This window comes from Hyperoodon ampullatus, assembly GCF_949752795.1.
Source record: "Hyperoodon ampullatus genome assembly, chromosome: 5".
Taxonomy (NCBI): Eukaryota; Metazoa; Chordata; class Mammalia; order Artiodactyla; family Ziphiidae; genus Hyperoodon; species Hyperoodon ampullatus.
The window spans coordinates 80,113,443-80,128,059 of record NC_136918.1 but is presented as its reverse complement, the minus strand read 5'-3'; the positions used below and the strand labels follow the sequence as shown (position 1 = coordinate 80,128,059).

The following is a 14,617-nucleotide window of genomic DNA, read 5'->3' as shown; positions in this document are numbered from 1 at the left end:
CACCTTACACTTTGTAGGAAACTTATCGTTCCTTTCAAGTACAAATATGTCCTTATGTAAGTGACTTTAGTAGTAAGAATAGATATATGACTAGGATGAAAAGCCTGTCTCTGAAGAAGAAGAATGCAAAATGTAATATTCATAAGCTTTTGTTTAGGTCTACATGACAGATGTGTTTCTAAGTGTACTGTATATTTTAAGCAGAAATCTTTCTTTTTTCCTGGTTGGTTTGTATACAGCTCAATAAGTGGATGGAGTGAGTGAACCATTATGTATGAACTGCTTTGTCTTTATGGTAAAAACAATTCAAAGATGCATGCACATTAAAATGTTTTCGTATCACCTTCAGTTCACCCTGTGTATTCTAATTTCGCTCAAGGAGAAATGAACAAACCACAATGGCACTGGAAGATTATAACACAACTCTATGTTAGAAATAGACCAAGTAGACAAAGATGAATAAAGATATGAGAGATCCAAAGCACACAATTAACAAGCTTGATCTAACCTTGCACTCAATGAATACAGAGTATACATTCTTTTAAAGCTCACATGGAACTATTATAAAAATGACTATGATACACAGGAAATATAGCCAATATTTTATAATAACCTTTATAAATGGAATATAACCTTTAAAATAAATGGAATATAACCTTCAAAAATTGTGAATCACTATACTCTACACCTGTAGCTTATATAATATTGTACAGCAACTATACTTCAATTAAAAAATGACTATGTGTGGGACTTCCCTGGTGGCGCAGTGGTTAGGAATCCGCCTGCCAATGCAGGGGACACAGGTTTGATCCCTAGTCTGGGAAGATCCCACATGCTGCGGAGCAACTAAGCCCGTGTGCCACAACTACTGAGCCTGTGCTCTAGAGCCCGCGAGCCACAACTACTGAAGCCCACACGCCTAGAGCCCGTGCTCCGCAACGAGAGACGCCACTGCAATGAGAAGCCCGCGCACTGCTTCAAAGAGTAGCCCCTCTCGCCACAACTAGAGAAAGCCCGTATGCATCAATGAAGACCCAACCCAGCCAAAAGTAAATAAATAAAAAATAAATAAATTTTTAAAAAATCACTTAAAAAAATGACTGTGTGATTACAAGGGTGTGTTCACTTTGTAATAACTCATTGAACAGCATATGTATGATTAATGCATTTTTCTATATGTAGGTTACATTTTAAAAAAATGGTGTGTTAAAAACAAAACAAACTGAACAAAAAACTCATCACATATGAAGTCCCAAAGGGCTAATATTATACAAAGTTCTCTGACAATAATGCTGTTAAACTAGAAATTAACATTAAAAAGATAGACAAAACAAAACATGTTTTGCATTTCTAAATAACTAATGGGTTGAGGAAAAAAACATAATGGAAATTATGAAATACTCAGAGCTACATGACAATGAAAATATTAATAAAAACTTGTGGAGATGTAGCTAAAATGAAAATGTACAGAATTACATGCATAAAAATTATAAAACACATATAAACAAAAATAAATGAGATAAGCATTCTGATTAAGAAGCTGGAAGAAGAACACTGGAGTACTCTCAAGAAAAATAGAAGAAAAAAGTATAAGAGGAAAAATTACTGATTAGAGATAATTTTAAAAATTAAAAATAGGTTCTTGAAGGGCTTCCCTGGTGGCGCAGTGGTTGAGAGTCCGCCTGCCGATGCAGGGAACACGGGTTCGTGCCCCGGTCCGGGAAGATCCCACATGCCGCGAAGCGGCTGGGCCCGTGAGCCACGGCCGCTGAGCCTGCGCGTCCAGAGCCTGTGCTCCGCAACGGGAGAGGCCACAGCAGCGAGAGGCCCGCGTACCGAAAAAAAAAAAAAAAAAGGTTCTTGAAAAGGCAAGGTAGACAGAACTCTAGCAGTATTGAGGAAGAAAAACAAGGAGAAATAAACAGTAATAGAAGCAAAAAGAGGATCATAATTATAAAAGACAACGGAGACTGAAAAGATCATAAGATGAGAAACTCTATGGCAATAAGTTTAAAGAAAGATATTTGAGAAAATGTAAATTACAATAAATGATTCCAGAAGAAAACCTGAACAAACCAACAATCATTACAGAAATTGAATTGATAGCCAAAAGTCTCTCTTGAAAAAATATAGAAGACTCAGACAGTTTTATTAGATAATTTACTAAGCTTTCAAGAATTATAGTTCCTGTCTTGTACAGACCATTTTGGAGAGTTAAAAGAAGAAAAAAGAAGGAAATCTAACCAACTCATTTCGTTTAAATATATTACCAAAAGTACATAAGAATAAAATAAGAAGAGCCAATTCATTTGTGAACATAAATAGTAAAATTCTATAAAAAATGCTCATAAATTTAATTCATCAATATATTGAAAAACACATGACCATGAAGTAGAGTTACTTCCAGAATGCAAAATGACACCACATCAGAAAAACCTACCAAAGTTCTCTGTCTTTTTAAACAAATTAACAGAGAAAAAAACATATAGATCAAGAAATGTGAAAATAGCATTTGATCAATTAAACAATCATTCATTATTTTAAAAAACTTTTGGTAAGAAATAAAAGGGAATTTTATTAACCTGATAGAGTGCTTCTACCAACCCCACAGCAAACATATTTAATGGTGAACTAACAGAAGATTTCCTATTAGAACTGGGAACAAGATAGGATTTTACTATTATATTGTCCTGGAGGTCCTAGCTAATGCAATGAGAGAAAAAAAGAAGTATAAAACTTGGAACAGAAAAGGCAAGACCGCTATTTTCACAAGATATGACTGACTACACAGAACAATTGAAAAGAATATATAGAAAAGCTAATAGGACTGGTAAAAAGTTCAATAAGGGTACTGGTTCCAAGATCAGCATACCAACATCACATCAATAATATTACCATATACCAGCAATAACCATTTAGAAAATATAGTAGGAAAAATGAACAATTAACAATAGCAATGAAATCTATAATGTAGCAGGAATTAATCTAGAAGAAGAGGCCAGAATTCTTTATAGAGAAAGTTACAGAACATGACTGAAGGAAATAAAAGACCTAACTAATGAATGGGAAGATGCAGTATTATAAGGATGTTTGTTCTCAGGTCAAGCTATAACTTTAGTGCAATTCCAATAAAAATCCCAATGGATTATTTTTTTTCATGGAACTTGATAGCTTAATACTAAAATTCTTCTGAAAGAGAAAAGGAAAAAAAAGTTGCTAAGACAATTGTGAACTATAATAAAATGGAGAGATTTTCCCCATGAAATGTCAAGACTTATTAAAAAGCTATGGTAGAAACAAGTAGAAAGTGATGTATGTTTGTAAGAGGCTGTGTAGTCTCAAAGTGTCTTCTGGATACAATCTGCTTCTGAAGATAGTAGTTCTATGTGAGTCTTTTCCAAATACGATAAGCTTCTTTGACCTAGGTGTATCTGTTAGGGATACAGAAAAACAGTTGTGTAATCTTATTCATGACTAATTTGGACAGTGCCAAAGTCAAAGAGCCACAGATGAGTTGGATACAATGAAAGCCAACCTCCCATGTAGTGCTTTGGGGCAATCTATATTGAATAGTGTCAAACTGACTCAATAATATCCTTTTTTAAAGGAGGAGTTAACACTAGGTAATAAACAAAGGGAAAGTGGGATACGTGAGCTTAGGTGAGACTGAAAACTCTGGAGTATTTTCCTTATTCTCCCTTGGAACTGCTGTTTGTTTCAGTTTTGGAAGACAAGTTCCCAGGGTGGCTATGCAAAACAAGAGATGACTTTTCTTGCTACCCCCATGTTCCTGGATCTCCTTGCAAATAAATTAATTCACAAAGCACTCCGAGTCTCTTCCTTGCAGCCTTAACAAGACTGACAAACAGGAAGATCCAGGTTTGATGGGATTTGAAGTTTATATAATTTGGGGGAGAAAAAATCTTTGAGAAAAAAGATTCAATGATGACTAGAAGAACATTCTACAAATTAGCTTCTAGTTCTGTTTATTTCAAACCTTGATCTCTTTCTCTACCCTCATTATTTCCAGGGCCAGGCTTCACAGGACAAGTTTATATTACAATACAAACTCTGATCCTGAACCTTCATGGCACACAAGGTTATGGCAGTATCCCTGGAAGCCATCCTGTACCTGGATGGCTGGCAATAACTTAACTCCACCTGGCATAGATGTGAATCAAATAAATACATCTTACTAAACCCCAACTTTTGTTGGTAAGATCCCCCAAATATCTAAGGCCACTGCAATACCACCCAATAGGAGAAAAATGTGATAGAGGGGGGAAGTCAGAGAGGAGAGACACAGCAGTCTTAGGCAACTGTGATTCAAATAGCTTACATTTTCTAATTTTCCAAAAACAGAATGACCATGCAAACACATTTTTAGGGTCCTTACCAGGGTAGTGGAGAGGGCTCCTTAAAGAGGGGACCTTTCATTAGCTTGAGAGTATATCCTTTGCTAACATTCAATGTTAGGACAAGATTTTTAACAATAATAGTAATAGAGAATACTCACTAAATGTCAACTGCTGTTAATCACTGATTAATTAAATCTCTGGGCATTGGGTTTATTCTCAACCCAAAGTGAAGAGTTTATTCCCAAATATACATATGATCCTACTCAATTAAGAGAAGGAATGTTCTTCATATTGTTGCAAGCCAGAACTTATCTGCTTCTTACAGTTTCTGTAGTCACCTGTCCATCTTCTGTTCCCTGAAACCCTGCCCCATTTATATAGCTTAACTACCCCTGCATATATGCACTTCTCTCCTTCTACACTTCACCACTTCATCTCCCCTCTTCCGACCAAGTACAGATACATGTATTTAGTCCCTGTTATCCAATAAATTCTCATAAATTTTATTAGGAGATTTCTTAGAGAAGTAAAAATCTTCAAAACATGAAATATACATTGATGATATGACCACCTGTGAAACTGCTGCTCACTGAAGTTATTCCATCTGCTAATCCTAGTGCCTACATTCACCCCATCAAAGTCTTGGTCATCCATTTGGAAACATCCAGTTCTGGAATGCAATAGAAATCTATTGCAAATCTTGCAAAAGATGTGGAATTTCATGAAATTGATGAAAGTGATGTTGGTGAACTGCTAGATCCACATGCAAAGTTACTAATACAGGAGGATCTTACAGCTGGACCAGGTAACAAACGAAAAAGAGAAAAATGAGTATGAATGATGATAACATCAGTGCTTCAAAAGGAAATAATCTGGTTTCAGAGGATTAAGAGAGCCTTGGGGAAACTGGAAAAAGCCCTCCAGCACTTTTGCAAATATAAACCTGCTGCAAAAAATCAAATGCAGTGAAGCATAATGAGCTACATAAAAATAATGTCCCCACAAATTAACACCTGATTTATCAGAATTAGCACACAGTTGTAATTGTGACCTTAAATGTATTAAATACAAGATAAATTCATTTTCATAATTTATTAGTTGCATCGTTTCAAGCTAAAGTCCCAATCAAGTCTTTTCCTTTCACTGTAGAATCTAGGTTTCCATCTTAAATAGATTCATTCTAAGTTGGCCTTTTCTGGGAAAAGGAAGACCTCTTATATTCATCTCTATGTTCCCCAAACATGCAATATTGTAAGAATCCCTTCAAGAAATTGTAAAAAATACAGACTCTTGGGTTCCTCTGAAGACCAATTCTGAATCTACAAGAGCAGAACAAAACCTAGGACTTCATATTTTTAACAGTTATCTGAAGGGATCCTTATGATAATTAAGCAAATGTGCAGGAACTTCCCTGGGCGCAGTGGTTAAGAGTCCACCTGCCAACGCAGGGGACATGGGTTCGAGCCGTGGTCAGGGAAGATCCCACGTGCCGCGGAGCAACTAAGCCCACGTGCCACAACTACTGAGGCCCGTGCACCTAGAGCTCACACTCTGCAACAAGAGAAGCCACCACAATGAGAAGCCCTCGCACCGCAACAAAGAGTAGACCCCACTCGCCGCAAAACCAGACAAAAACCTGCGTGCACAGCAACGAAGACTCAACGCAGCCAAAAATAAATAAATAAATAAACAAACAAATAAATAAATAAATGACTTCATTTAAAAAAAAGAGCAAATGTGGAGATAATCCCCTTAACTCATCCAAAACGAAATGATGAAGTTTCTTCTCTCTCTCTCTCCCTCTCTTAAACTTAAAGTCTTTTATTTTTTTTAACTTTGTCCGTTGGCTTGTACTCAATGTACTCCTTTCTTTTTTCTTTTCTTTTTTTTTTAACATGCCCTTCTTCCTAGATCAGTGTCTAATCTATTAACAAAATGTTTTTGAAACTATCAATGTAGTCTTTAGAATTTTCAACTTGCTCCTGCTTTTCATTTTATTTTCTTAATATGTTTAAACACCTCAGAAAAAAACAGAACTTTTTTCCCCCCACTCCTTTAAAATGGAGTGTGAGTGATTTGTCTCAAGTTTCTTTTTTCTTTATTCCCTCAGCCTGCATTCTCCTGAGCCCACTTTGCTTTATATTCATTTGATCATTAAACTGCTTTGCAAATATTATCATATTCTGTCTGTTCTTTCTGTACTGCCTGATTGTCAGCTTCTCAGAGACAAACATCTTGTCCTTCATTTCTTCTGTTGTTTCCCCCACTGAGCCTAAAAGATTGACTGACTAGTGTGCAGTGTGCTTCATGCGGCGAGTGCTTAATAAATATTTTAAAACAGTATTAAAATGTTGAGTAAATTTGACAGCAGTGCTGCTCCTCATCACTTCAAGCGCCAACACTTTCTAGGTCCCTTCTCTGCCTAGTAACCATTTCCCAGCATACCTACATGTCCCCAGACGCTTCACCCACGCTGATCCAGAATTCCCTGAGTTATGGAAATACTGTTTACATGTTTTCCCCTAAGGAGTGTCTGACTGGTACCCAAAGACCCTGCCATACAATTTGAAGTTGTCCTTTTTCTGTGGTGATAGTGGGGAAAGAAGAAGGACAGTAGGGGTGGAGAACGTTTCCTTTTAGGTTACACTCCTTGTTTCCCAAAATTATCTTTCACAGCAAGACTCAATGCCCTTATGCTTATTTTCATATCTCTAAGGATGTTTATTCTTAGCACCTGAAGAGTGCTAGGGATTTTACATAAGAGGTTTTAGTATTTTAACTAAGATATTGTTTCTTTGCGAGGTTTATACAATACCATTTTTTTCTGACCTATAGTCAGGCAGGGAACACTTCTAACATCATTCTCCTATTAAAAATTATTTCATGACAATGTAAAATATTCTTCCGCTTATGTTGTATGGATCTAATATGGTGACGCACAGAAAAGCTAATTTTCTTTTTTCTTGGAAGAGAAATTGTGCTTTGCAAAGTATGTTGGCATCTATTAATTATTTATTTTAATCCTCACAACAGTTTTGCTACGTGGATAGAATAGGGGTCATTATCTCCAGGATAAGGAAGAGGAAACTCTGAGAAGTTAAGTGACATGTCGCAAGTCACAGAGATGAACCCACACTGAATCAGAATTCCAGTCAATCCCATTTTCAGCCTCTGCCAGCTCAACTTCACATAATAAGCTCTGTATGTCAGTAGAGATAAGGCTGCTAGGAAGGAGCAACAAGCGTTAGATTTGGAGCGGGGGAGAGGAAGGAGAGGGGGGTGGGGGAAGGCGAGGAAAGTACCTTGAGCCTGCGCAGGTCGCCACTAGGGGGCCAGGACCGTGAGGAAGGTTGAGGAAAGAGGCTGAACTTCTTGCTAAACTCCATCTGCAACCTCTGGCTAACGCGCAGGCGCACTGCCTCAGGACGAAGGTCAGACTGAAGAGGGCGGGCCTCGGACCGCGCAGGCGCAGTTGTGCGCCGGGTCGCCAAGATGTCGTTCCCCAAGTACAACCCGTCGCGCCTGGCGACCCTGCCCACTACCCTCGACCCAGCTGAATACGACATATCTCCGGAAACTCGGAAGGCACAAGCCGAGCGTTTGGCCATAAGATCCCGGCTTAAACGAGAGTACCTGCTTCAGTACAACGACCCCAGCCGTCATGGGGTCATCGTGAGTGAGGGGCCAGCGGGTGGGAATCGAGGGGCCAGAGTCGGCACGGTCCCGTCGAGCTGGGCAGCTGAGACCTGACAAGGGGAATCACGCCGCGGAGCGGTCACTGTTCCCGAAGAGTATTTTAGACATGGATCCTCTTCCAGGCCCAGAGAGTAGGCCAGTTCATTAGCCCTTTGATCTTGGGCAGAGAGCTCGGTGGCCAAGAGGACGGGTTCTGGATTAAAACCATGCTGGGTTTGAGTCTCGGCTTGATCACTTCCCGCCTGAGTGATTTTGAAAAAGTTGTTCAACTCTGCTGCTTAGCCTCGGTTTTCCTGTCTGAAAAATGGGGATAATATAGTACTTCTTATTTTCTGAGGCTGTTAGGAGGATTAAATGAGATAAGGCACGTGACCGGCCAGCACAGTGCCTGGCTTGTGATGAGTGTTCAGGAAATATGGGGGGTGTGTGTGTATTTTTTTTAAAGATGTTTTCCACTTTTCAGTTCACATTTATAGCAATACTGCTCTCTTCTGAAGGGAATATCGTGATTTTTTGGTTTATATCTTTTAAAGACCCAAACACCCTACAGCTTGCTGAAGCTTTGGGCTTTGGAGTCAAACGCCAAGGCACTATGTACTAGCAAACTATATGACTTTGTGCAATATCCCTAAGCTTTCTGAACCTTAGTTTTCTAATTTTCATACATGGAAATGGTAGTACATTCTTTATGGAATCGTTGTGAGGTTAAATGAGATAGCCTGTATAACATTCCCGGCACATAATACATGCCCAGTAAACTGATAGCTATTATTATTTAAGAAGTGTGCTTTTAGATTAAAAAAGAAAAATGACTTTTCCCAGCAGTTGCATTGGTGTTCTGTAGGAATTTTAGGAAGTTGTGAGAACTGAAAGAAATTTACAATGTGCCAGGCACTATTGAAACTCTTTCTGAATGATATTCAAATATCACAGCTATTCAGAGAGTTAAGCTCTATTACTATCCCCATTTTACAGATGAGAAAGACTACATGGGAAGGACAAGTATGTCATAGAGTGATATATTTTAGCAAGTGATAGAGCAGAATTTGAACTGTAGTCTGTGTAACCCAAAGCATCTCTTAACCATTTGGCTATATTGTCTTCAGCCAGAACCTCATTTACTTGGGAGAAGGTGAGGACAGAGACATTGATTGTATACATACTCACACAATTGGGTTTGATGTGCTAGATAGTAAGATGTAGTAAAAAAAAAAAAAAAAAAAAAGACTTTGAGTCAGACAGAGCTGAGGTTTAAACTCCAGATTTTCTTTTTTCCAGTTCTGTGACCCAGGGCAGTTATAGTTTTGCTGTGTAAAACAGGTTTTACACCAGCCTCACTGGTTGTTCTGTTAAGTAAATGAGGGCCTGACAATTATATATTGAGCAATACATGGAAATTCTTTGCCTAGTGTCTAAGAATGATTGATTTAGTGAATAAATAATTGCTCAGGGTCTGTTATGTACCAGGTCCTCTTTTAGATACTGCGGTAACAGTGGAGAACAAAACGCAAAGACGCCTGTCCTCATAAAGCTTTCTTTCCAGAGGGAAGGCAAGTAATAAGTTAAAATATTAAATCATTTAGTATGTTAGGTAATGGGAAGTGATAAGAAGAAAAATAAAGCAAGGAAGAGGATTAGGAGTGTGTGTATGTAGTAGAGAGGGAAAGCAGCTGCAGTTTTAGAAAGGCACAGGAAAGGCCTCACTTGGAAGGTGACATTGAAGATCTCAGAGAAGTGAGGGGAAGGAGCTAGCCATTCAACTCTCTGGGAAAGTAGCATTTTAGTCAGGGGGACAGCAAACACGAGGGTCTTTTGACAGGAGTGTGCCTGGTTAATTCACAAAATACTGAAGAGACCATTGTGACTAACATGGAGAAAGGTGAGGGCAGAGTAGGAAGAGATGAGATGGGAAAGTTACCTGGGACTAGATCACACCAAGCCTCATAGGCCATTGAAAGAACTTTTCTGAGTCGGGTGTCCCATAATCAGGACATATATATATATGTATATATATGTGTATATATATGTGTGTGTATATATATATGTATATATATATATATATATATATACATATATATATATATATATATTTTTTTTTTTTGCGATACGCGGGCCTCTCACTGTTGTGGCCTCTCCCGTTGTGGAACACAGGCTCCGGACGCGCAGGCTCAGTGGCCATGGCTCATGGGCCTAGCCGCTCCGTGGCATGTGGGATCTTCCCGGACCGGGGCACGATCCCACGTCCCTTGCATCGGCAGGTGGACTCTCAACCACTGCGCCACCAGGGTAGCCCAGGACTTACATTTTAACAACATCTCTGGCTGCTTAGTAGAAAAGAGACTATGTGGGAGCAAAAGCAGGAGCAGGGAGACTAGTTAGGAGCCTTTTGCAGTAATCTAATTTCTTAGTTGATGGTGGCTACAAGGGTGGTGGCAGTGGAGTTGGTAAGAAGTGGTCCGTTCTGGTTATGTATTGAAAGTAGAGTCAGTCAGGTTAGCCGGCAGATTGGATATGTGGTGTAAGAGAAAGAGAGGACTCAAGGATAACTCCAAGGTTTTTGACTGAAGTGAAGAATGAAGTTACCTTTTACCAAGATAGGGAAGAGTGTGAAAGGATCAGGGATGAAGGTGGAATGGCATATTGGCAAATCAGTTTGGGATACATCATGTTTGGCATCACATTTGCCAATTAGACAATACGTCAGCATTGAGCAGAGAGTGGGATATTATGTCTGCAGTTCAGGGTAGAGGTCTAGGGCTGGAGGCATAGTTTTGGGGAGTCATCAGCCTATAGGTGGATATTTAAAACCATGTGACTAGAGATTATCAAGGGAGTTAATGTAGATAGGAAAGACCCACAAGGTCTGAGGTCCTATATTAAGAGACTGGGGAGATAAGGAGGAAGAGAGCAAAAGAGACTAAGAGGGAATGGCCAGAGAGTTAGGAGGAAACCAAGCTGGTGTGTGCCCTTGAAGCCAAGTGAAGAAATGATTTCAAGAAGTGGTGTTCATAGGCTTCCCTGATGGTGCACTGGTTGAGATCCTGCCTGCCAACGCAGGGGACACGGGTTTGAGCCCTGGTCTGGGAAGATCCCACATGCCGCGGAGCAACTAAGCCCGTGCGCCACAACTACTGAGCCCATGCGCCGTAACTACTGGGGCCCATGCGCCTAGAGCCCATGCTCTGCAACAAGAGAAACCACCACAATGAGAAGCCCACACACTGCAACAAAGAGTGGCCCCCACTCGCCGCAACTAGAGAAAGCCTGCGCCGCGCGCAGCAACAAAGACCCAGCGCAGCCAAAAATAAATAAATATATATATATAAAAAAAGAAGAAGTAGTGTTCACCATATCACATGCTGCTGATAGTCCTTTGGATGTGGAGTGGTGTCAAAGAAGGTGAACTGTCTCCCACGGCAGGTGTTTTGGAACCTCTTTCAACAACAGTACCTCGTTCAATGAACTATGGTCATGGAGCTGTTGGTATTCTTATGAAATGAAATGTCTGTTTCTGGAAGACAGATCTGGCAGATACTAGGTGTAGAGAGGTGACTGGTAGAGAATTCTGGCATGAGAGAGTCATTCAAATGCATTAATAGCAGGAAGGGATAGATACAAGAATAGATAGATGTATTTATCCTTTCAGGTATAGAGCTCAAATGTCCCCTTGAACCTGTATCTTGTGTCTTCACCTTCTTTACTGTCTCTGCAAAGAGTTTGACAAACAGTTTGATTTAAAATGTTACTGTGAAAGATCCAGTTTAATTATTTATGTCCTACCAATCATGACTTCTTGGCATTGGTTAAGACCTTGAATGTTCTCCTCACAGCTTAGTATTAAAGTTTTAAAGCTGATTTCATTTGCTTATTTTTATCTATCAGTTAACTGGAGCAAATAATTTTATAAAATCATTAGTGTATTTAGCTAATTAAATTTAATTACGTATTTGGGGTAGATTTGCTATTTTTACATAGTTATTCTAGTATAAATATATTAAAATTGACAGTTACTTTTTTCTTAACCAAGACAATCTGATTATTTTTCTTTAACAACTTTGTCCTTTCAAAAAACTATTTTAATAATGTGAAATGTAATAATTTTGCTCTTAAAATACCAGCCAAGTCAGCTTAAAAATGTAAAGTTCAGAGTTAGCCTACCTCTCTGTCTTCCTCTTCCTGCAGTTTATTTGTAGCCTGGAAAGACTAGTGTGGGCATAGGATTAGAAAAGGTCCTGGAAACAAAGTTCACAGTATGATAGAGCATATGAAATCTGTTTGTCCTCATTGGAAATACTGTGTGGTTCTGTTCATCATACTTCAAGAAAGACAGTGAAGCCAAAAACAATCCAGAAAAGAATAGAAAAAAATGATTTTTAAAAAAGTGCCTTCTCTGACAGCTTAAAATGGTTAGGATTCTTAAATCTTAAATAAATAGGAGGCTGAAGGATGATATGAGTCTTTTAAATTCTGAACAGGATCATCAGAGAATTATTCAACAAATACTGGAAATGAAAGATCTTCTTTGAAGCTATTTGGGAATATTCAGGGTATACCCTTAACTGTAGAAGAGAACAAAGGGCATCTCTTGTGCTTCTCCACAAAAGTCCTGATGAGATTGTTTCTTAGTGTAGAACTTAATTTCCTGTATCTTTTGTTTTCATTCATTTTAGGAAGATCCTGCCTTGATTCGTTGGACCTATGCAAGATCAGCAAATGTCTATCCCAATTTCAGACCCACTCCCAAGACCTCACTTTTAGGAGCTCTGTTTGGAATTGGGCCCCTCTTCTTCTGGTATTATGTTTTCAAAACCGACAGAGTAAGTATTAGGACCTTGTGTTTGGTATCTGTGTGATAGGTTCCCTCTGTGCTGGCTGCAGCTCTCTCTCTTGATAATTCCCATCTTGTCTGTCTACTCCTCCTTCAGTTCCTCTTTTATCTTTATTCCTTTCCAACTGAGTTAAAACACAAAGTTTCAATTATATGTTTAGTTTTATTGCTTTATTGTTTCAACTCATAGAAATATACTTTCTTATAAACTACGATTGTCTCTGGGTCTTTCAAATTTAATTTAATGGCTACTCTAGAATTTAAAGTAATGAATTGGTCACTTTAAATATCTAAGACTTGAACTTAGCTCATGAAAGAGTTTTCCTGTTGTGTTTTATTAAAAAAAATTTTTTTTTCCTGGTGTGTTTTAGATTAGGTAAGGAAATTATATTGTGTATATTAAGCAAGAGAATATAGAAGTAACTTAAAAAGTTAATTTCTTTTTTCTCATTGGATGTACAGAAAAACCTTTCTATTCTGATTAATCTTTGCAAATTTTTATATTTATTTTGTTTGCTTTTAAAAGAGATGTTTATTGGGTTAAGTATTAGCAGAATACATATATCACTTAGTATGCTCCCTGTCTGCATGAATTCCAGTTATGTTGGTCACATTTTGTGAATTAATGTTAAAATATGTTAATACTCCAACAACAGAAAAGCCAAAGCAGCCTGTGGTGGGGCTCACTGCCATCAGAGGCCTGGGTACGTGACTGCACAGAAAGCCAAGCTAATCTTTGACACTAGACCACTCTGATACTAGGTCCCCAACCCCATCCCCCAGGCCTCATGTTCCCATCTACACTGGAGCCCACCCATGTGGCTCTGCCTTAAACTGGCCAATCCACTCTCCTGGAGTGTATATATTTTGATTATCTGATAAATTATTGCTTAACAGAAAGGTAGGCCACACTTACCTAGAAGGTATTTACATTTTGCTTTCAGTGTATGCTATTTAGTGGGGTAATATAATTCTACTTACTAAAATATAGGTGTTTTTCAATAGGAGTGTTTTCTTATTGTCCCTTTATTTCTTCAGATTATTACTTCCTCACTCATACTCTGTAGGCTTTAGACAATAGGGGATTGTAATTAGTCTGGGAGTGTTTCATTCCTGTTTTTCAGAGCTATACCATGAATTGTGCCAGAATGCATTGTTTTTAATGTACTTTTTTTTTTTTTTTTCTGTCTATACAGGATAGGAAAGAAAAACTTATCCGGGAAGGAAAATTGGATCGAACATTTAACATCTCATATTAAGTCTGGCAATGATGACTATATGTACTGTTGATTAAATGAATCTATTAATCATTAAAAAGTTTTTCTTTCTTAATATTACTTTGATTCAACAAACATTTGCTGGATACTGTAGAATCCCTACTTTGTAAGAGTTCACAGTTTAATGAAGAAACAGATTCATGTTCATTCATTCAGTCATTCAACAAATGAGTGTCTACTATGAGCCAGGCATTGTGCTATTGTGCTGAGAATATAGCAGTCAACAGGACAACTTAGGCCCTGTGCTTAAGGAGTACACACTCCGACAACTGTTTATTCAACAGTTATTATTTAAGTGCTGATTATGTATCTGGTACTACTTAAAACCTAAGCTGTCATCTGGCTCCAGCCCCAGTGGTAAATGCAGCAGAACAGTTACAACCTTGTGGTTTAAAAAAAAAGCGATTCAGGAAAGTGATGTTGGCAAGCTGATGAAGAAGCAGTTCTGTCTAGGGAGA

The 14,617-nt window shown here is 38.5% G+C and overlaps 1 protein-coding gene across 1 annotated transcript; it reads left to right on the top strand.

Annotated features, from left to right (window-relative positions):
* Positions 1–7,831: 7,831 nt before the first annotated feature.
* Positions 7,832–14,219, top strand: NDUFB4 (NADH:ubiquinone oxidoreductase subunit B4). Its single transcript, XM_079704885.1, has 3 exons — positions 7,832–8,030; positions 12,725–12,871; positions 14,079–14,219. The coding sequence occupies exons 1-3, from the start codon at positions 7,851–7,853 to the stop codon at positions 14,139–14,141; spliced, it is 390 nt and encodes a 129-aa protein (XP_079561011.1). The 5' UTR covers positions 7,832–7,850; the 3' UTR covers positions 14,142–14,219.
* The last annotated feature ends 398 nt before the right edge of the window (positions 14,220–14,617 follow it).

Bases quoted from the DNA above. Each gene is read 5' to 3' on its own strand.
- NDUFB4 (XM_079704885.1), top strand. From the start codon at position 7,851: ATGTCGTTCCCCAAGTACAACCCGTCGCGCCTGGCGACCCTGCCCACT. The intron at 8,031-12,724 runs GTGAGTGAGGGG...CATTCATTTTAG, and splicing joins CCAGCCGTCATGGGGTCATC to GAAGATCCTGCCTTGATTCG. The intron at 12,872-14,078 runs GTAAGTATTAGG...CTGTCTATACAG, and splicing joins ATGTTTTCAAAACCGACAGA to GATAGGAAAGAAAAACTTAT.